Source organism: Pristiophorus japonicus, chromosome 8, assembly GCF_044704955.1.
Source record: "Pristiophorus japonicus isolate sPriJap1 chromosome 8, sPriJap1.hap1, whole genome shotgun sequence".
Taxonomy (NCBI): Eukaryota; Metazoa; Chordata; class Chondrichthyes; family Pristiophoridae; genus Pristiophorus; species Pristiophorus japonicus.
In genome coordinates this window covers 227240985-227264389 of record NC_091984.1, presented here as the reverse complement: position 1 = coordinate 227264389, position 23405 = coordinate 227240985, and the positions used below count along the sequence as shown (strand labels likewise).

General features: G+C 44.7%; 1 protein-coding gene across 1 annotated transcript; it reads left to right on the top strand.

Annotated features, from left to right (window-relative positions):
• The first annotated feature begins 1406 nt into the window (after nucleotides 1-1406).
• gstt2 (glutathione S-transferase theta 2) lies at nucleotides 1407-21640 on the top strand. The gene is made up of 5 exons (XM_070886397.1): nucleotides 1407-1616; nucleotides 4643-4730; nucleotides 9163-9313; nucleotides 12197-12373; nucleotides 21170-21640. The coding sequence occupies exons 1-5, from the start codon at nucleotides 1493-1495 to the stop codon at nucleotides 21308-21310; spliced, it is 681 nt and encodes a 226-aa protein (XP_070742498.1). The 5' UTR covers nucleotides 1407-1492; the 3' UTR covers nucleotides 21311-21640.
• The last annotated feature ends 1765 nt before the right edge of the window (nucleotides 21641-23405 follow it).

Below are 23405 nucleotides of genomic sequence, written 5' to 3'. Positions count from 1 at the left end.
TGTCCCCCTCCCCTTTTATAGGGGGCACTTGTAAAAATTTATGATTTTATTGCCCAAAAAAAATCACAAAAAAAAAGTCCAAAAAAAAGGGCAGTTGAAAAATGTTTGGAGTGGCCCCCAGATTGGGGGGCATTTGACTTAATTGGTTAATTTTGTCTCCTATTAAAAGAGTTGTGGTCATCCAGGACTTCCCACGGGATTGAGCTGACCTGCTATACCTCTATTTATTAGATTATTAACTAAAGTTTTTAATAAAACCCTTTGCCCTAACTTGGAGAGAAGAAAAGACAACAGTGATACTCACCAATCTATCACCTACCTGCTGTCCTGTGATATCCCTCCTTGATTGTTTTTTTTTCTCTCTCCCGCTCTTGGGCCTTCACTGCTCCTGAATCCCACACTGCTCTCGCAATTAGCTCCTTTCCTGGTTGTGATGTCAATTTAGCTGTTTTTCAGTTGTTGCTTTTGTTGTTTTGCTTTCATCCCGCCCCTGGTCTCGCACTCACTGAAAAAAAAGCTTAAAAGTCTTTAGAAACTATGAAACAGTTCTTAAAAATGTCTTTAGAAACTATGAAAGTGCTAAAAGTGTCCTTAGAAACTATGAAACAGTTCTTAAAAATGTCTTTAGAAACTATGAAAGTGCTAAAAATGTCTAGAAACTATGAAACAGTTCTTAAAAATGTCTTTAGAAACTATGAAAGTGCTAAAAATGTCTAGAAACTATGAAACAGTTCTTAAAAATTTATTTAGAAACTATGAAAGTGCTAAAAATGTCTAGAAACTATGAAACAGTTCTTAAAAATGTCTTTAGAAACTATGAAAGTGCTAAAAATGTCTAGAAACTATGAAACAGTTCTTAAAAATGTCTTTAGAAACTATGAAAGTGCTAAAAATGTCTAGAAACTTTGAAACAATGCTAAAAATGTCTAGAAACTTTGAAACAATGCTAAAAATGTCTTTAGAAACTATGAAAATGCTAAAAATGTCTTTAGAAACTATGAAAGTGCTAAAAATGTCCTTAGAAACTATGAAAGTGCTAAAAAATGTCCTTAGAAACTATGAAAGTGCTAAAAATGTCTAGAAACTATGAAAATGCTTAAAAAAAAGTCTTTAGAAACTGAAAAATTCAAAAGTCTTTAGAAACTGTGAAAAAATGTTTAAAAATGCCTTTAGAAATTATGAAACGAGTGCTGAAGGGCCCACAGAACAGTGGGAGGAGAGTGCTGCTGGGATTGGTGGAGAGCACAAGTTGACGCCCACTGGCAGGCGTGTTGCTCGCCAGTTTCATGGTGTCTGCACTCCAGTGCCGAGGCTGTGTCGGCCCCGCAGTTGTCGCTAGCAGCGCCTCCGCCAGCCTTTGAAGCGCCGCGGGCCGCGACATTGTAACAAATTGTAGCCAAGTGCGTGTGTTGCAGTTTCAGGGGCAGCGGAGCGGCTGGGCTCCGCGTAAAGGGACACGTTTGTTGCACGCTCTCTCCCCGACTCTGCCACCATGGTTTCGCGGCTCCCCTTGCAAGTTTACTTCGACCTGCTGTCGCAGCCCTCCAGGGCCGTGGTGATCTTTCTCAAATGCACCGGAATCCCGCACGTTGAAAGACCCGTGGCTCTTCGGAAGGGTGAGGCATGAAAGCTTTCCTGCACTCCTGCCGAACTGACTCTTCAATATGCAAGGGGTCCTCCCTGCTGAGCTCTTAACGCCGGGCAGAACTTTAGAACATAAGACATAGAAGCAGGAGTAGGCCATTCGGTACAATTGAGGACCACCAAGGGGGGGAGGGAGGAGGGGCACATTTCAAAGCCATTCAAACATGCACAACTGCAGCTGTTGTGCGTGTTTGCACAGCAAGTTCAGAGTCCGAGTGGTTTGCAAACAGGTGCAGGTAGTGCAAGTCAAGGGTAAAGAATGAGCTGTTTCACACAAAGGGTAGAGTCATAGGTGGTCCCTCGAACGAGGATAACTTGCTTCCACGAGTTCACGGATGTTTCAATGAAGGACCCGATGTTCCAGTTGAAGGGGGTGGAAGATGCCTGTGCGTGGATTTTTTTAACGTGTGGTGACCGTTGCACATCAGCCACCACACGGGCTTGACAAGAGCTAGGCCTTTATCCAGTGGCAAGGGTTAACCAGGACGACTGGAGAACTGCTCCGTTGCACGGACCTAGTGCGCACATGTATCGCAGTGTGGACAGATCCGTGCTGCCCCTGGGCTCTTCTGGGCCCCGTACCCTCATTCGTTGCACCTCCGCCACAATCTCTCTCCGCTCCTCCGCCACAAATACACTCGCTGCACCTCTGCCACGATTTCTTGCCGCACCTCTGCACCAAACATTTCCCGAACCTCTGTCACGAGTAATCCTACACTCTCGCCCCTCCTCAAAAAATAGGTTGAGACTAGGGAGTCAATTGAAAATTTCGAAAATTGAGATTGATAATGTTTTGTTAGGTTTAAATCAATTTATATTTCTTGCGTTATACTTCCTGGTTTGGTCTCTTGTGTGTCGCAGTAAAGGTGTAACAGATATATAACCAAAGACAGTTAAGATATAGATCAGCCATGATCTCATTAAATGGGTGGTTGGGGGGGGGGAGAGACAGGCTGAATGGCCTGCTCCTGTTAGACTTGCATATAGCACCTTTAATAACCTCAAAATATCCTAAAGCGCTTTACAACCATTAAAGTACTTTTGAAGTGTAGTCAATGTAGGAAATGCGGTAGCCAATTTGTGCACAGCAAGCTCCCACAAACAGCAATGTGATGATTGACCAGATAATCTGTTTTAGTGATGTTGATTGAGGGATAAATATTGTCCCGGACATGGGGGAGAACTCCTCTGCTCTTCTTCGAAATAGTGCCATGGGATCTTTTACGTCCACCTGAGAGAGCAGACGGAGCCTCGGTTTAAAGTCTCATCCAAAAGACGGCACTTCCGACAGTGCAGTACTCCCTCAGCACTGCACTGGAGTGTCAGCCTAGATTTTGCACTCGTGTCTCTCGAGTGGGACTTGAACACACAACCTTCTGACTGGGAGGCAAAAGTGCTACCCACTGAGCCACAGCTGACACAAATAATAATAGATTATAGCTTGCTGGCCTTGTGTATATTTATGTAACTTTTTTGGAACAGCCAGTGTAAGTAGATCAAGCACATGCTCTGTAGATTTACAGATATATACTGCTCCATACTTTATTTTCAAGTTTTACATATTGGTTGTGTTGTAATTTGAAGCTCGAAGAACTGTTGCAACTGTAGCTGAACACAGGTGTTCGGAACACGATTCGGATTTTTTTTCCAGTACTTGGCAGTCAACTGGCCTGTCCCTTTAAGGCCGCTACTGAGGTGGTAGTCTCAATCGGCCCTGAGGTCGGTCAGTCAGTCAGTCAGTCGGTCAGTCGGTTGGAGGGAACAGTAGCATAGTGGTTATCCTACTGGAGTAGTAATCCAGAGACCTGGACTAATGATCTGGAGATGCGAGTTCAAATCCCACCACGGCAGCTGGGGAATTAAATTTAGTTAATTAAATAAATCTGGAATTAAAAGCTAGTATCAGTAACTGTGACTATGAAACTACCGGATTGACGTAATAACGCATCTGGTTCCTTTAGGGAAAGAAATCTGCCGGTCCGGCCTGTATGTGACTCCAGACCCACAGCAATTGGATTGACTCTTAGCTGTCCTCTGAAATGGCCTAGTGAGCCACCACCTTCTCGAGGGCAATTAGGGATGGGGGGTATGATGTACGCCAGTCTCCGGTGCCCACCTCTCGCGGAAGGCCGCGAGCGTACCGGTAGACGTAACCGTGGAAGAGAGGCAGGCAGTCGGGCTGCACGACCCCTCGATCACCCGCTGCCTGTACCGGTTAATGGCCACCTTGGCCAGGAGCAGTCCGACGAAGAGGCCTTCCGACCTGCCTGCTCCCTTCCGCACAGGATGCCCAAAGATCAGGAGCGTGGGACTGAAGTGCAACCAGAATTTGAGTAAAGAAGTTCTCTCTGATCTACATTTACTTTTCCATTAATTTAAATTTATATCACAGAATCTTACAGCACAGCAGGAGGCCATGTGGCCCATCATGCCTGTGCCGGCTCTTTGAAAGAGCTGTTCAATTAATCTCGCTACCTGCTCTTTTCCCATAGCCCTGCAAATTTTTCCTATTCAAGTATTTATCCAATTCTTTTGAAAGTTACTATTCAATCGGCTTCCACCGTCCTTTCAGGCAGAGCATTCCACACCCTCAGGTCCTACCTACTTATTTTGGAATAATTTTCTGGGTCAACCTTATCTACACTATTTACTATTTTGCACATTCTTGTTGCGATCTCGTTAACTGCCTTTCTCGCTAACCTGTGGGTAAGCCAAAGACATTTAAAAAATGTGGCAAACACCTGGAGTGCCAACATGACCTCCTAGGTATATAAAATGTCCCTAAGCTGGCCTGAAACTCAGAAAATGTAACGAGAGTTGAGGAATGAAGAGCTGTGGATATGGGGCTGGAGAGGAGAGGTGAGGGGGAAACGTTCACTGCAGAGCCAATAGCAAGTCACGGTGAAGAGGCACTGCTTCCTTTGGCTTTGATCCAGCTGTGTTTCTATATATAACTACATTGATCCTTAGTTAATCTTTATCTCTTTTATTTGAACAGGTGAACAGAATGGCGCAGAGTTTACTAAACTGAACCCAATGCAGAAAGTGCCAGTGATTGTGGACAGTGGATTTGTTCTGACAGAGAGGTGGGTGTTGAACTTAATTTGGGGATACTTTTTCTCTTTCCTTTCTTGAGTTTTACACTTGTTGGGGCTAAACATCCATATCCGCCATTACCTTGCCCAAGAGGACATTCCTCTTGTGTGAGTCTAGATAGTTGGTAGATTATTTAACCATGGGGTGCTTCATAGCCTTGCCCAGACCAGCTCTCGCATAATGTCCACACACACACACTTTCCTAATGTACAGCTAGTGCTAGATTACCCATTAGGCCATAAGGTGAACACTTATCTCTCAGATTTCCCATTAGTTGATGGTACAAGGACTGGGGGGGGGACAGATTTAAGATTTTGGGCAAGAGATACAGGGGTAATGTAAGCAAGAACTTTTTGACGCAGCGAGTGGTAATGACCTGGAACTCGCTGCCGACGAGGGTGGTGGAAGCGGAGACTATCAATGATTTCGAAAGGAAATTGGATAGGCACTTGAGGGAAGTAAATTTGCAGGGCTACGGGGATAGAGCAGGGGGAATGGGACTGACTGGGATTGCTCTACAGAGAGCCGGCATGGACTCGATGGGCCGAATGGCCTCCTTCTGTGCCATAATGACTCTGACTCTAGGTGGGCATAAAAGATCCCCTGGCACTACTTCGAAGAAGAGCAAGGGATTCTCCCCAGTGTCCTGGCCAATATTTATCCCTCAATCAACATCACGAAAAACAGATTATACGGTCATTATCACCAATGCTGTTTGTGGGAGCTTGCTGTGAGCAAATTGGCTGCCGTGTTTCTTAATATTACAACAGTGACTACACTTCATAGAAACATAGAAAATAGGTGCAGGAGTAGGCCATTCGGCCCTTTGAGCCTGCACCGCCATTCAACGAGTTCATGGCTGAACATGCAACTTCAGTACCTCATTCCTGCTTTCTCGCCATACCCCTTGATCCCCCTAGTAGTAAGGACTACATCTAACTCCTTTTTGAATATATTTAGTGAATTGGCCTCAACAACTTTCTGTGGTAGAGAATTCCATAGGTTCAACACACTCTGGGTGAAGAAGTTTCTCCTCATCTCGGTCCTAAATGGCTTACCCCTTATCCTTAGATTGTGTTCCCTGGTTCTGGATTTCCCCAACATTGGGAACATTCTTCCTTCATCTAACCTGTCTAAACCCGTCAGAATTTTAAACGTTTCTATGAGATCCCCTCTCATTCTTCTGAACTCCAGTGAATACAAGCCCAGTTGATCCAGTCTTTCTTGATATGTCAGTCCCGCCAACCCGGGAATCAGTCTGGTGAACCTTCGCTGCACTTCCTCAATAGCAAGAATGTCCTTCCTCAAGTTAGGAGACCAAAACTGTACACAATACTCCAGGTGTGGCCTCACCAAGGCCCTGTACAACTGTAGTAACACCTCCCTGCCCCTGTACTTAAATCCCCTCGCTATGAAGGCCAGCATGCCATTTGCTTTCTTAACCGCCTGCTGTACCTGCATGCCAACCTCCAATGACTGATGTACCATGACACCCAGGTCTCGTTGCACCTCCCCTTTTCCTAATCATTCAGATAATAGTCTGTCTGTTTTTACCACCAAAGTGGATAACCTCACATTTATCCACATTATACTTCATCTGCCATGCATTTGCCCACTCACCTAACTTATCCAAGTCACTCTGCAGCCTCAAAGCATCCTCCTCGCAGCTCACACTGCCACCCAACTTAGTGTCATCCGCAAATTTGGAGATACTACATTTAATTCCCTCGTCTAAATCATGAGTGTACAATGTAAACAGCTGGGGCCCCAGCACAGAACCTTGCGGTACCCCACTAGTCACTGCCTGCCATTCTGAAAAGTACCCATTTACTCCTACTCTTTGCTTCCTGTCTGCCAACCAGTTCTCAATCCATGTCAGCACACTATCCCCAATCCTATGTGCTTTAACTTTGCACATTAATCTCTTGTGTGGGACCTTGTCGAAAGCCTTCTGAAAGTCCAAATACACCACATCAACTGGTTCTCCCTTGTCCACTCTACTGGAAACATCCTCAAAAAATTCCAGAAGATTTGTCAAGCATGATTTCCCTTTTACAAATCCATGCTGACTTGGACCTATCATGTCACCTCTTTCCAAATGCGCTGCTTTGACATCCTTAATAATTGATTCCATCATTTTACCCACTACCGATGTCAGGTTAACCGGTCTATAATTCCGTGTTTTCTCTCTCCCTCCTTTTTTTAAAAATGGGGTTACATTGGCTACCCTCCACTCCATAGGAACTGATCCAGAGTCTATGGAATGTTGGAAAATGACTGTCAATGCATCCGCTATTTCCAAGGCCACCTCCTTAAGTACTCTGGGATGCAGACCATCAGGCCCTGGGGATTTATCAGCCTTCAATCCCATCAATTTCCCCAACACAATTTCCCGACTAATAAGGATTTCCCTCAGTTCCTCCTTCTTACTAGACCCTCTGACCCGTTTTATATCTGGAAGATTGTTTGTGTCCTCCTTAGTGAATACCGAACCAAAGTACTTGTTCAATTGGTCTGCCATTTCTTTGTTCCCTGTTATGACTTCCCCTGATTCTGACTGCAGGGGACCTATGTTTGTCTTTACTAACCTTTTTCTCTTTACATATCTATAGAAGCTTTTGCAGTCTGTCTTAATGTTTCAAAAAATGCTTCATTGGCTGTAAAGTGGTTTGGGATGTCCGGTGGTCGTGAAAAGCGCTTTAGAAATGCAAGTCTGCCTTTCTTATTAGCACCTTGGGATCCACGTTAAAGGCGCTATATAAATGCAAGGTGGTGTTGCCAGAACAGTGGCATCGACTATGGTTGCCTCACTGTCCAGTGAAACCAGGTGTTATGGCAGAACCCTACACTCAGTGCTGGAACTGCAACAGATCCAACTGTAATCATACTAATAAAAAGAAAGACTTGCATTTATATAGCGCCTTTCACGACCACCAGACGTCTCAAAGCACTTTACAGCCAATGAAGTGCTTTTGTAATGTTTTTTAAAGTCTGATGTGTGTAGGTGGATAGAAAGAATGAGGGAAGTAAAAAGTTTCAGTTTTGAAATTCTCAGAATGAGTAAGAGGCAGCTCTGTGAGTCTTTATCTCAACTTGAAGAATCAGACAAAAACAAAAGATTGTAGAACAGCATATCTTTGGGAAGGACCTTCGAGTTCCTCTCCCACAGTTTTCGATAGGATACAAAATATATCTTGTGTGTTGATTTCCTTTCTTGCCTTTAGTCTCCAGTCTTTCCTAGATTGAGTAAACTAGGCCTATACTCCCTGGAGTTTAGAAGAATGAGAGGTGATCTCATTGAAACGTGTAAAATTCTTAAGGGGCTTGAAGCTGGGAGAATGTTTCCCCTGGCTGGGGAGTCTAGAACCAAGGGTCACAGTCTCACAATAAGGGATTGGCTATTTAGGACTGAGATGAGGAGAAATTTTGTCACTCAAAGGGTTGTGACTCTTTGGAATTCTCTGCCCCAGAGGGCTGTGGATACTCAGTCGTTGAGTGTATTCAAAATGAGAGAGATAGATTTTTGGACTTTTAAGGGCATCGAGGGATATGGGAAAAGGGCGGGAAGGTGGAGTTGAGGTAGAATATCAGCCATGATCTTCTTGAATGGCAGCGCAGGCTCGAAGGGCTGAATGGCCTAATTCTGCTCCTATTATGCTCTTGTACATGTTACATAGAGCGATATAAGTTGGAGTTCAAAGATGTCTCAATGATAATACACAGTAGTTTCACTCTTAGTAGAGATGAAATGACAAATCATGAATGCTGGTAATGAACAGCAGGCATTACCCTTGACAGGGTACTGATGGTAACACTTGGTTTTTCAATATTTAAGCAAAATTTGAGGCGGAGGGCACCGATGTTTGGGTCACTTAATGGTGAAGCAGAAAAAACACAACTGCACCATATATTGCACGAGCGTGCGGGTTGTCATAGTAACACTTATCAAAGTAATTTATTTTTTATTTGTTCATAAAATGTGGGCGTCGCTGGCAAGGCCGGCATTTATTGTCCATCCCTAATTGCCCTTGAGAAGATGGTGGTGAGCCGCCTTGAACCACAGAGGGCAGTTAAGAGTCAACCACAGTGCTGTGGGTCTGGAGTCACATCTAGGCCAGACTGGGTAAGGACGGCAGATTTCCTTCCCTAAAGGACATTATTGTAAAAACTCATCTGGTTTACTAATCAGTTAGTTTCATGGTCACCATTGCTGATACTGGCTTTTTATTCCAGATTTGTTTAATTAACTGAATTTAAATTCCCCAGCTGCCGTGGTGGGATTTGAACTCGTGCCTCAGCATCAATAGTCCAGGCCCTCTGGATTACTGGTCCGATAACATAACCACTGTGCTACCGTACCCCATTCAACTGTAGAAAATAGTCATAAAATGTTTTCACTCTACTTAAGCACTTTATTTGCAGTGTTGCCATTCTGAAGTACCTGGCCACAAAGTACGATGTCCCTCGGTTCTGGTACCCTCAAGACCTATTGCAACGGGCAAAGGTGGATGAGTACATGGCGTGGCAGCACACCAACGTGAGGCCTCACGCAGCGAAAGTCTTCATCCTGGAGGTGGGTATCAAAGAACTTTCCGCACAGCGTACTTTCCTGAACCGCGATTTGCCTCTCGCCTTTGTATTAAAGGAGTACTGCAAAGCCCATGTATTTTCATTCTGAATTTCATTTAAAAATGCCTCCATACAGTACGCTAGAGGTACAATACGCGACACAATATCCCTGCAATTTTTTCTCATTCAAGTATTTGTCCATTTCATTTTTGAAGGCTACTATTGGATCTGTGTCCACCACCCTATCAGGCAGTGCATTCCAAACCCTAACTACTCGTTACATAAGAAAGCTTATCCTCATGTTGCCTCTGGTTCTTTTGTCAGTCACCTTAAATCTGTGCCCTCTCGTTATTGTATTGTTTCTACATAAATGTTTATATTCTGACGGTGAAGCGCGCACAGGAATGTATCCATTTTCAGAGTGGGGAAAAGAGGACCAAATACCAGCGGTACAAGGGAACCTAAAACAAAAAAGTCACTGGGGTGAAATTGGTTAACGCAGGGATCACGGCAAATAACCCACACCCGTTGATAGCAATATACATACTGCCTACTCATTACAATGATTGCTCCATGCAGCCAGCGCTACCCATGCTGTTCAGTGGCTGCAGGCATGAGATGGGGACCCAATATCGGGAGTCCATGGCACTGCTTAAAGGCAGCCTGCACCTCCTAAAGAGGAGGTTTTGTTGTGGCTGCAACAACCATTGGAAATCGTTTGTGAGCTGAAATGACGGCTCATACATTGCTTCTCGGTGAAGTTGAGGTAGGAGAAGGGCTCCCTGAAGATTCTCTGTGGATGTGGAGTGGCCGCCGCCGCCTCCTGCAGCAGGAAGCAGTCGGCGAGAAGATGGGTTCCATCGCGATGCGGTGTGACGTGTCACAGTGAGGAGGACGAGTGGGGGAAACGTACACAAAGTACAGTCATGTTGCGGCTGGGCAACAAGACCCCTCCCTCCCCAGTGCTCCCCACCCATCAACAGCCATAGCATCTCCTGGGAGAGGAAAATAAAAACACCCATCTAAGGTGGCAGTAAGTGCTCTACAATTGGGCTAGAGATGGGGAGTGGAGTGAAGTACAGAGGGAAACGGAGAGTTCACACAGTGGCTCCTGAAGAAGTTTCTAATGCTCAAATTACATAGGAGAAGGAAAAATCCACACCTTGAAAGTAGAGTAAAATGTACCTGAAAGTCATAGGCAGTCCCTCAAAATCGAGGAAGACTTGCTTCCACTCTAAAAGTGAGTTCTCAGGTGACTGAACAGTCCAATATGGAAATTACAGTCTCTGTCACAGGTGCAACAGACAGTGGTTGAAGGAAAGGGTGTGTGGGGAGTCCGGTTTGCCGCACGCTCCTTCCGCTGCTTGCGTTTGCTTGTTTTCTGCATGCTCTCGGCGACGAAACTCGAGGTGCTCGGCGCCCTCCCCTATGCACCTCCTCCACCTGGAGCCGTCTTTGGCCAGGGACTCCCAGGTGTCAGTGGGGATGTTGCATTTTATCAAGGAGGCTTTGAGGGTGTCCTTAAAACGTTTCCTCTGCCCACCCTGAAAGTAACTGGTGAGACAGAGATGTTATGCCATTGGTAAGGGGCGTGTACACTGTTCCCTCTAATTTTTTTTTCATTGCGTGGCGTATTCAGATTTTTGGGCCTGAGCATTCGTCAGTGTACAAGGTGGTGAGCAGCCTGCTCGGGACCTCCAGACCGCTGCGCTGCCACATCGTGGGAACAGTGACTGGCTGGTGGTTTGTTTTTCCTGTGCCCCAAATCAGAAATAAAGCTGGACAAAATTCAATCCACGAGGTCCTGTTTCTTAACCCCCCCCCAGATATCCTACAAGTCCAATGGAACAAATACTCGAGAGCTAAAACTAGATGAGAGGCTAAGACAATTTAATGGAAGATCAAGAAATTAAAATACGCTAGGGAAAAGCAATTTGACTTCAGTAATAATCGCCTGAGCCAAGTAGGGAAAGTTATTATTACAGGGTAATAGTGGGCAATAAATGCCGTGAATTTCTCTGTGCACCGTGTGTAGTGTGATTTTCTGCCTGGATCCTGCCATTTCACGTTAACAGCCCCAGAAGCAGCAAATACCAGTCTGAGCACTAACAGATCATTTACCTGAAGTGTAAGACCAGATAAATTCAATGGGGTAACGAAGTAACACAATGCTTGGAACAAAATGAACCAGTTAAGCATATGTTGTCATATAGCTCACCGAGAGGCACCGTCATTTAACTTTACTCCTATTTTCTTCTTTTCCCGTTTTTAGGTCTTCCACATCTCGTATTGCTCCCCTTGCTAAGGCAATCTGCACCCACACCGTCACCAGTGCCACTCCCAATCTGCACCCATACCTTCACCAGTGCCACTCCCAAGTCAAAAGTGAGAGTGGCCTAGGGTGATGCACAGTCTTAATTTCCCTCCCCACCACTTGGCATCACCTGTAATGGTATGTGTATCATTGACAACTCATTATATACAAGATGCACTGCAGCAACGTGCTGCTTTGGCAGCACCTCCCATAACCCGCGACCTCTACCAGCTGGAAGGACAGGCGCATCACCTCCAAGTTCCCCTCCCAAGTCACACAACAGCCTGACTTGAAAATATATCACCATTTCTTCATCGTGGCTGGGTCAAAATTATGGAACACCCTCCTTAACAACACTGGGAGCACCTTCACCACACGGTCTGCAGCGGTTCACCACCACCTTCTTGGGGGCAATTAGGGATGGGCGATAAATGCTGGCCTTGCCAGCAATGCCCACATCCCGGAACGAATAATAAACAAAAACATATATGGGGAACTAAATGGTGGCTTCCCATCACTGCCTGGTAGTGTTTTGGAACATCACTAATTTCTTTCTGCAATATATTTGTACAGGTTTTGATTCCTAAGATGACAGGCCAGCCAGTCGATGAGATCAAGCTGACCAAAGCTCTGTCTGAATTAACTGTAACCTTGGACAAGTTGGAATCTATGTTTCTGCAGAACCAACCCTTTCTGTGTGGTGACGAGATTACATTGGCTGATCTGTTGGCCATCTGTGAACTAATGCAGGTATGGTGTTCAAATGCCTTGCTCAAAGCTGATTAAGTCAGGTAACTTGGTTGACATTGATGGAAGCCAATGAAATGTGCATTTTGGAAGGGAAGGGGTTAACGTGATCAAACTCTTAAAAGGTGAAGGGCAAATGTCTACCTTTGCCACATAGCATTGGTGTGCACCATTCACAGCCCAAGTTGAGAGTGAAACTTCCATATAATCTAACTTCCAAGTTATGCTGTTATCCCAGTAACTGAAGAGAACCATCTTCGGTACTAGCATTAAAGTCAGTATCTCCCATTAATTTAGCTAGGAACCTGTTCTAAGTGTATAAGGACTATTTTAGACATGTGAGTTTGTAGTCCATAACTACTGTTAGCGACTGGATGGATTTCTTGTATCAGAACTCCATGTCAAGTCTTGCAGTGGATTATAAATTGGTGACAATGTTGTGCTGTGAAGTGGCTTTAGTACAAGAGACCATCTTTTAAATGTGCTTATGCTCCCATACAGTACCAATCTAATATTGATAGGTCACCTTTTATATGGCATCGGAGCAGAATGGCAGTTCCTCTTTAGGCATTTGGATATGGCTCTGCTGGACACAGTTCATCTTCATTTCAACTGCTTTTAATTAGCTCATGAGGCAGTGGAATTGATCATACTGTAAACTCTTCAAACTTTCCTAGGCTGTTTTCCTATCACAAAAATCTAGGCTGGCACTCCAGTGCAGCGCTGCAGGAGTGCTGCACTGTCGGGGATACCGTCTCTCAGGTGGATGTAAAAGATCCTGTGACAATATTTCAAAGAAGAGCAGGGGAGTTATCCCTGGTGCCTCAGCCAATGTTTATCCCTCAAATCAATATCACTAAAAACAGATTATTTGGTCATTATCACATTGCCGGTTGTGGGAGCTTACTGTGTGCAAATTGGCTGCCGCGTTTCCTACATTACAACAGTGACTGCACTACAAAAGCACTTAATTGGCTATAAAGCACTTTGTGACGTCCAGTGGTCGTGAAAGGCACTATATAAATGCAAGCTTTTCTTTTCCCCACTCTGCCAGTGATCTCCAGACTGCAGTTCAAGACCTGTCTAAATTGGGTATGGTAAGAGGAGACAGTAATAGCTACCATACCAAGTGCCACTTGTAATCAGTTGGGGAGAGAACTACTGCTGACATTTGCACTCGGAGTGGAATTCTCATACAAAGTTTGTTTAATTCCTCAAACATCTTCCTTAAGCACCTTATGGGTCTTGGGCCGAGGTGGGTCAGTTTTGGCAACAGTTCTTAGGTTGTGGCTATCCTAGTGAAGGAAGCCCAATGCCATGGAGGAGTGTGATGGAATAGAAAGCAAGGCAGTGCTTCCTTGCACACCAAGAGCTGAAAGAAATGGTCTAGGTTGCTGCATCTGAGTTGGTGGTCTGACAGAGACAGGTCAGAGTATGGGATGGTGAAACAAAAGTTGGGGCAGTTCAGAGAATTACAGTTGATTAGAGCGAGAAGAAAAACAAATCTCAAAGGCTCTGTGTATATGCAAAACCTTATTAAGTTAGCCTCCTTTTAGCATTTGGCAAGACAGTTCTCCATCCATTGTACCCAATGCCTCCCTGATACCCAATCATCCCCACTGACACCTGGGAGTCCCTGGCCAAGGACCACCCTAAGTGGAGGAAGTGCATCCGGGAGGGCGCTGAGCATCTCGAGTCGCAAAGCCGAAACCATGCAGAAATCAAGCGCAGACAGCGGAAAGAGCATGCAGCAAACCAGTCCCACCCACCCCTTCCCACAATGAATATCTGTCCCACCTGTGACCGAGTCTGTGGCTCTCTTATTGGACTGTTCAGCCACCCAAGAACTCACTTCAGGAGTGGAAGCAAGTCTTCCTCGATTTCAAGGAACTGCCTATGATGATGATGAGCTATCGGCATGAGAAAGTTTGAGAACGACTGCCCTCTACATTGAAAATGTTCTAGGTACATGTGCAAGGATGCATCACAAAATAAATGAGAGATCTGTTTCTCTTTCTTTGATGGCATTAATTCCAAGTTTGGGCATGACCTGCTCATAGCTTATCTGGGTGCTCTGCTGAAGTGACTGTAGAATAAAGGGTTGAAATTAACAATTCCACCTGTTAGATCTCTTAATTTCCAATGAAATACGAACTCCGATGGTAGTTTTAACTTTTTAATCTTGGCAGAGAGCAACAAACTACTTGGCTTCAAGCCAGGTCTTTGTTCTTACTGAAACCACATGGTCAAAATGGCTGTATTTATGCCTGGATCAATTTACAGAAAAGAACTCGCCTTCTTTGACCTTATTGGCTCACTTGAAAGTCTTTCAACGTTTTAATTGGCTCGCTACCCAAGGTCCGAAAATGTCAAGTTGATTGATGAGTTAATGCAACATGCCGAACTGCATGTAGCATCCTTGACTTGGGGGTCTGTGAATTTTTACAGTCTGTCTAAATGAGCCTGTTTGAATACTCTATCAATCCCCCCTTTGATTCTTTCACAAACTGAATCATAAAACATCAGGTATCACTGGTTAAACAGTCACAAAATAATTTCATACATGTTAATAGAGTTTCCTTCTAAAATTTGTTGATGTGTTTCGCCACATGTCCAGACTAGTAGCTTCCACACAAATTTACACCAACCCGAGTTCCATCGTGGCCACAATGGAAGTCTGGTTTTAGTAGGTTAATTAACCTTATTCCAATTTAATCCAAATCAATATCTTAATTCAACCAGTAAACAACCTCTCCTTAAGCATAACACACCCCTGTTCCACGTACAGACGGTCTGCTGGGACCTGCAAGGTCTCTCACCTGCGGGACAGCAGCTACAGCCGCCTGGTCGCAACAACATTTAATCAACATAAACAAACAATATAAAAGTAAAACAATTACAACAAATAGAATTAAACCTTCCACTAATGAAGCTCCTATTGAACCTAGCCATTCAGTGGCTCCGCTCCACAAAGTGAATGATGGGGGTTGCTTAAGTTTTTCTACCTCCTTTTGGATATGCTCCGCTAAGTGGGTAATTTCTTTGGAGCTATCTGGGATATACGTGCAACACTCAGTTCCGAGTAGGGCGCAAGTACCTCCCTTTTCAGCCAGGATGTAATCAAGGGCCAGTCTAATCTGCAGGGCTACTGTGTGGATTGCTACCATTTCTGCATTGATTTTAACTAGGGCCTCTGAGGTATCATTGGCTACCTGTTCCACAACGGATGCCATGTTAATGGATTCCCTTGCCAGTTTGGCGGTCCCATACCCAGGAATCAGAATGGCAAAGAACCTCTCTGTTTCTGTGATAGCTCTCTTAGGACGGTGTAAATGTTCCGACAGTGACTTTATATGATACATACAAGGCACAATGTAGGCTAAATAGCAGGATCCCATCCAATTCTGGGGCAGCCAAAGGTAGGCCTTGTGGCCACACACTCAATAGGTGCCATTATAGGCAATGAAGGTTAGCTGTTTCTTTGTCAGCAACACTCTGGGCCTGTCCAGGCTTTTCCATCTGTTTTATTCAGAATCCCCGTTACGTTAAGAATTCCCGCATCAGCTCAGTTTGGACGGTTCCGTGGCTTGATTATGTTATAATTCGGGGAGCAGTTACTATACCCCATATTTTGGCCTCCTTTGATGTTTCTAATCATACAGATCAATTCCCCCGGTCTTCCTATTCCCGTTGTATTAGTGACAACAAAAAATGTGGGCCGTTTGGAATTATTGTAGCATGGTTGGTATCCCCCTTCAAAGGTAGTCAGATTGTAACCTGATGACTTCCATTTACATGCCCAGTTTTCCGTATCCTGAAACGCATTGCCTGTTTTATTTTGATTAATTATCCACTCAGCCATTTCCGAGATATTCAAGGGAACTGGCCTCAAGGGAATCCCTCACTTTGAGTGAATAGGAATATGCGTACACACCCAACAACTAGAAATGTTACCTTGTTTGGCATAAATGTATGACATATATAAAAAGGTATTTACATGTAATTCCCTTGCTACCCTACTATTTCCCTTTGGTGCAGAGGGTCGGCTAGTAAGAAGTAGGCCTATGCCTAGAATACCTACAATCAATACTACAGTAAATTTATATATTTTCGCGAAAAGTAATTGTCCTTATTAGATTTCAGCTTCAGTTACGGGTGCTCGTTTAACGTGTGAAGCGTGGATCCAGGCTTTCTTTCCTTGGACTTTAACAGCTACCTGGGTGGTCAATAACACTTGATAAGGTCCCTCCCACTTGGCACCCAAAGGTTCTTTATGCAACTTTTTCACATTCACCCAGACTCCCGGGATGATGTCGTGTCCTCCTTCGGGTGGATTACCCCAAGCTGCCGATACCTGTCGGGAAACAGAACTAATAGCATTGGTTAGGTTCTGACAGTATGATAACAAAGTGTCACTCATTACGTGAACATCAGCTTTCCGTAAATCGATAGTTCCTGGCAGCGACATGGGTCTTCCTGTTATAATTTCAAATGGGCTTAGACCTGTAGTTCTGTTCAGGGTTGCCCTAATGCTACATAGCACTACTACATAGTAGTGCCTGGGGCCATGGTGTTCCTTCTTGGTGATTTGTGCTTTGTCGATGCTGGCTTTATGTCCTTTCAGCCGAAGGTGATCCAGCAAAGCTCGTAAATCTTGTTCATGCTGTTCCTCCGTGTTTGAAGCTAGCAGGATATCGTCTACATATTGTATGACTGTGGATGACAGGGGAGGTAATTCTCGCAAATGGCTTTGTAAAGCCATGTGGAATACCGTTGGGCTTTTGTGGAAACCCTGCGGTAACCGGGTCCAAGTATACTGTTGTCCTTGGACAGTGAAAGCAAACCACTGTCGAACCTCCGGTGCCAGAGGCACCGACCAAAATCCGTTGGCCATATCGATAACCGAGAAATATTTATGTTCCGGTTTGAGGGCATTAAAAATGGTGGAGGGATCTGCGATCAAAGGAGCTTTTTGATCAATACACTGGTTAGCTTTCCTATAATCGACAGTCAAACGCCAAGTCTCATTAGATTTCTGTACCAGCCACACGGGGCTATTGGAGGAGCTATGCGTTTTAATAAGCACCCCTTGTTTCTCCAATTGCTGAGTAACCGGTAAGATTCCCGCGATGGCAGTTGGACTGATGGGATACTATTTAGTGCATGGAGGCTTGGTCCCTGTAAATGACGCAGGCTCCATCTGGAGTAGGCCACAATCGTTCTTATCTTTAGCCCATATCGGGTGTTCCTTCAATTCTTCTTTCTTCAAAGTTCTAATTGACTATGTCACCCGACCATCCTCGAAATGCAACGATGAATCTATTTGGATTAGAACGTCCATTCCCAAAAGGGGTTGATCTACTGGGCCTATCCAGACCGGCGTGGTTAGTTCATGTGGACCCAGCCCTATAAGTACCGGTGTTGTCCTTTTTAATTTCCATTTTATGGCCCCCAACTCCATAGGCTGTACGTGCCCACATGGTCAAAATGGCTGTATTTATGTCTGGATCAATTTACAGAAAAGAACTCGCCTTCTTTGACTTTATTGGCTCACTTGAAAGTCTTTTAACGTTTTAATTGGCTCGCTACCCAAGGTCCGAAAATGTCAAGTTGATTGATGAGTTAATGCAACATGCCAAACTGCATGTAGCATCCCAAACTGCATGTAGCATCCTTGACTTGGGGGTCTGTGAATTTTTACAGTCTGTCTAAATGAGCCTGTTTGAATACTCTATCACACCACTTGATTTCATTGTGCTGCCTGCCACGGAGTAATTCTTAAAAGTATTTTTAATCACACCAACTTTTGAAAATTGAGGTTTGCCTACTGGAAAGTGTTGAGATACTATATAACAGGGGTTCCCAATCTTCCGCGTTATAAAAATTCAGTGGACCCCCCTGTAACACAAGTATATTTGCTGTCTATAAATTCTCTTGGCGCTCCTACTCACCATCCTCCTGCTGCTCTCCCAGCAATGCAGAAAATACTGGTCCCTGACACCCATCCCACTCTCCTTATCCTCCACGAGCCACAATCACCTGACCCCCAGTTTCCCTCTTTCCCCGCAACTCCCCGACTGTTCCCGGGCCAGAGCTGGTCCCGGGTTTCTGCTCGATTGTCAGCCCAACACACTTTTCCCTCATCCCTGCCGTTTCTCTCCCTTCACAGTGAGCGGGGGCCTGGGCCTGGTGGCAGCTGTCGTCGCACAGATGTTCCGGGGGCGGGTGACCGGAGCCGCCAGTTTGCTCAGCTCGATCCCACCTTTACACGATGGTGTATTTTTTTTAAATCAGAGATTATTTATGGCGGACCCCCTGAAAACCTCTCGCAGACCCCCCCCCCCCTTTGCTGTAGCAGATATTAATTTGGCCTAAGTACGATTAGTTCTTAAGTTGTAAATATAAAAATCAATGGACCTAAAAAGGATAGAACTGAGAACTTTTCACCATTTAGAAAATAAACGGTGGAGGTTCAAAGGGACGGAGGAGGAGGAGACGACGACGTTTGGTACAGAAAATAAGTTAAAAGGATAATGGAAAGCTGGCCTTTATAGCTGTATGACTATGACCAGACCACATTCTACCCTACGTAAACTAGCAGTGATCCAAAACTCAGTTGCCTGTGTCCTAACTCGCACCAAGTCCCACTCACCCATCATCATCATAGGCAGTCCCTTGGAATCGAGGAAGACTTGCTTCCACTCTTAACAGGAGTTCTTAGGTGGCTGAACAGTCCAATACGAGAATCACAGGTGGGACAGATAGTCGTTGAGGGAAGGGGTGGGTGGGACTGGTTTTCCGCACGCTCTTTCCGCTGCCTGCGCTTGATTTCTGCATGCTCTTGGCGACGAGACTCTGAGCTCAGCGCCCTCCCGGATGCACTTCCTCCACTTAGGACGGTCTTTGGCCAGGGATTCCCAGGTATCAGTGGGGATGTTGCACTTTATCAGAGGGGCTTTAAGGGTGTCCTTGTAACGTTTCCGCTGCCCACCTTCGGCTCGTTTGCTGTGAAGGAGTTCCGAGTAGAGCGCTTGCTTTGAGAGTGTCGTGTCTGGCATGCGAACTAATGTGGCCTGCCCAGCGGAGCTGATCAAGTGTGGTCAGTGCTTCAATGCTGAGGATGTTGGCCTGGTCGAGGACGCTAACGGTGGGGATTTGTAGGATCGTGCAGAGACATTGTTGGTGGTTATTTCTCCAGCAACTTGGTGTCTACAGTACATGGTCCATGTTTGAGCCATACAGGTGGGCGGGTATTACTACAGCCCTATAGACCATGAGCTTGGTGACAGTTTTGAAGGCCTGGTCTTCAAACACTTTTCTTCAGGCGGCCAAAGGCCGTACAGGAGGGCGGTGTTAGATCTCGTCGTCGTCTCGGCTGGTAGAGGGCTTTTGTCTTACTGATGTTTAGCGTAAGGCCTATGCTTTCGTATGCCTCAGTAAATAAGTCGACTATGTTCTGGAGTTCAGTCTCTGTGTGCGTGCAGACGTCGACATCGTCTGCTTACTGTAGCTCGACGGCAGAAGTTGGGGTGTTCTTGAATCTGGCCTGGAGATGGCAATAGTTGAACAGGTTCCCACTGGTTCTGTAGTTTAGTTCCACTCCAGTGGGAAGCTTGTCGACCCAAAACTCAGCTACCAAGTCCCACTCACCCATCACCCTTGTGCTCGCTGACCTACACTGGCTTCCGGTTAAGCAACGCCTCGATTTCAAAATTCTCATCATTTTTCAAATCCCTCCATGGCCTAGCCCCTCCCTATTGCTAATCTCCTCCAGCCCCACAAACCCCCCCCCCCACTAGATGTTTGTGCTCCTCTAATTCTGCCCTCCTGAGCATCCCTGATAATAATCGCCCATCCATTGGTGGCCGTGCCTTTTGTTACCTAGGCCCCAAGCTCTGAAATTCCCTGCCTAAATCTCTCCGCCTCGCTATCTCTCTTCTCCAAGAAGTTCCTTAAAGCCTACCTCTTTGACCAAGTTTTTGGATACCTGCGCTAATTTCTCCTTGTGCTGCTTGGTCTCATTTTTATCGCATATTCTTGTGAAGCACCTTGGGACGTTTCACTACGTTACAAGACACTATATAAATACTAGCTGTTGTTGTAGTAGAATACAAAGGGTAAAAGTTGTCCTGTTGCAGCTATACAAAACCCTGGTCAGACCACACCTGGAGTACTGTGACCAGTTTTGGGCACCACACTTAGGAAGGATATATTGGCTTTGGAGGGAGTGCAGCATTACTGGAATGACACCTGGCCTTCAAGGATTAAGTTACGAGGAGGGATTACACAAATTAGGGTTGTATTCGCTAATATTTGGAAGGCTATGGGGTGATCAAAGTTTTCAGGATATTAAAGGGTAAAGAGAAGCTAGTTCCACTGGTTGGAGATTAGAGGACGAGGGAACATAGTCTAAAAATTAGATCCTGACCCATCATGCATGAATTAGGAAACACTGACACACTAAGGATGGTAGAAGTTTGGAACTCTCTTCTGCAACCAGCAATTAGTGCTAGATCAAATATTCATTACAAATCAGATAGTTTTTTGTTATCCTAAGGGATTATGGGAAGAATATAGAGTTAGGTTGCAAATTAGCCACGATCTCATTGAATGGTGGAACAGGACCGCATGGCTCAATGGCTTCTCCCGCTTTTCCTTGATCCCTTGTCACAGCAATGGAGCTGAGATCAGAAAGCCTGTCTAGTTGCTCTGCTCCCAAATTGTATTGAAAAGATTAAAAATGCTAATGACAACAAATGTGACATTTGGAATAATGTACGTCTTTTGTTTTAAATGCAGCCCCTGGGAGCAGATCGTGATATCCTGAAAGATCGCCCAAAATTAATCGCCTGGCGGAACAGAGTTCAATCAGCATTAGGGAAAACATTTGATGACGCACATGCTTTCCTTTATCAACTGAGAAATAAAGCCAGACTTTGAAAGCCAAACCAGCTCAAATTTCAGTGGGAGTCATTGTAGAACTCAGTCAACTTAGAAGACTGAATTTAATCCTTTAAAACCACATGCCTTTAAGGGTTACCAGTTGATGATTGAAACATGCACTACTTAATAGTTCAATAACAATGTTAATAGCCATACAAGCACTTAATTTCAGCAAACCATCCAGGACAGGGGTCAAATGTTACCAAAGTAAAACTATACAAGCAAATCAACAAAAAAAAGGAACTTTGGTATGGTGCTGGAGACAACCAGAACCTCTCAGATGTAATCATTGTTCCATGGGGCCTCAATAAATAAGATTGTTTAAAATGGTAGCCAGACTTTTTCCATTCCAGCAACCAACCAGTGCTAGACTGGCATCTTATTGTAGATTATTCATTTGTGTCTTGTAATTAATCTGACAGGCCCTTTAATTCCCCATCTCAGCTAAATGTGTTTTCAAATAATATGACAAATTGCTGCTTGCTCAGTACATGGTGTATAAAAGACAGTTAGTTTCTAAATATTTTACCTAGAGAATTTTTTTTTTTTTTTTTTTTTTTAAAGTACAGGCAGGGGTTTGACCCAAACATAAACCCATCACCATGCTCAAAATCTCCAAATTAAACTCCAATTTAATGTATTGATGCAAAGTGTACAATATCACTGCTGTGGTCACACCCCGCTTAGCCATAGATTGGGAGAGCCAAGTTTTAAGGAGCTCCAACTAGGCACAGGGGGCACTTGGGAATTTAATGAGCTTTAATCTGTACAGCTTACATGAAAAACTGGCAAGGTTGCCAGTTTCTATGTCGAGCAGGGACAACTCTTGTGTTAACCCTGCAAGCCAAAGCACTATCGAGACGAAATGGGAAAAATTCTAGTCCTAAGTGACTTTTTCCTACTTCAGATTCCATTAATGTACCAGGCTGGCGGGTCAATCAGCAGTGACTAAAACCTGCCTGGCATCAGATTTTTAAAAAAAGGAAATGCTGGAAATTTCAGCAGCATCTGTGGAGAGAAGCAGAGTTAATGTTTCAGGTTTGTAACCCTTCGAACTGGAAATGTTTGAGATGTAACCAATTCATGAACAAGTGAATCGGTTACATCTCAAACTTTCAGTTCTGACAGAGGGTCACAGACCTGAAATGTTCACTGCTGGACCTCCTGAGATTTCCAGCATTTTGTTTTTGTGACTGACTGGTATCTGATCACCTAGTCCATCATGGTGGGTTGACTTATTTTCCAGCACCAAGTCTTAGGAGCAACTCAACCCCAAATCCCACACCACCTCCCGCTACCAGGATAGTCACAAGGTGAACAATAGACAACTAGCAAATGGGAGTGATTCAGTGGATACCAGGCCCTCTTATGTTTATGGTGAACACAACTCATGACAGCCACAGAAACACACCATACTTCATTCAATAGGGGTTCCACCTGTTGAAGGTGCACAGCTACACAGGTATTCTGCCTCTGCAATATAATTGACACAAACATTGCTGAATGTGACATGTTCTTAAAGGCAACTTTCCAGTAGCTATCGATCAAAGGATGCGAGTTTCCTAGTCACCTAGATAATGAATATCATCTTTCAGTGCGGTGGAAGGACCTTACGCAGAACAGCTTGTAATATGCCAGCTACCTCAATGCTACAGATGCCCAAGCCCATCACTTCGCAGCTGACCAAATACTCAAACCAAGGCTTTAGCAAATAAAGAGAGATTGATTGACTGCAGAGTGATGAGCAACAGCAGTGCCCAAGAGTGACCTACATTTCACCTTCAGGAGCACCCTTATCCTGGTCCATACTTACCATATAATAAAACCTTGAAAGTGGCCCCTGCATGGAGTCAATTCGCTGCAGTAAGATTTGGAATGGCTCAAGTGGCATAGTTTGACAAGGTGCTACATAAAAGGTTACTGCACAAGATAAAAGTTCAGAGAGTTGGGGGTAATATATTAGCATGGATAGAGGATTGGCTAACACAAACAAACAGTTGGGATAAATGGTTAATTCTCTGGTTGGCAACCAGTAACTAGTGGGGTGCCACAGGGATCAGTGCTGGGACCCCAACTATTTACAATCTATATT

Excerpts from the sequence above, each read along its gene's own strand:
- gstt2 (XM_070886397.1), top strand. The coding sequence starts at position 1,493 with ATGGTTTCGCGGCTCCCCTTGCAAGTTTACTTCGACCTGCTGTCGCAG. Across the intron at positions 4,731-9,162 it reads GGATTTGTTCTGACAGAGAG|TGTTGCCATTCTGAAGTACC; the intron begins GTGGGTGTTGAA and ends CTTTATTTGCAG. Across the intron at positions 9,314-12,196 it reads CGAAAGTCTTCATCCTGGAG|GTTTTGATTCCTAAGATGAC; the intron begins GTGGGTATCAAA and ends ATATTTGTACAG.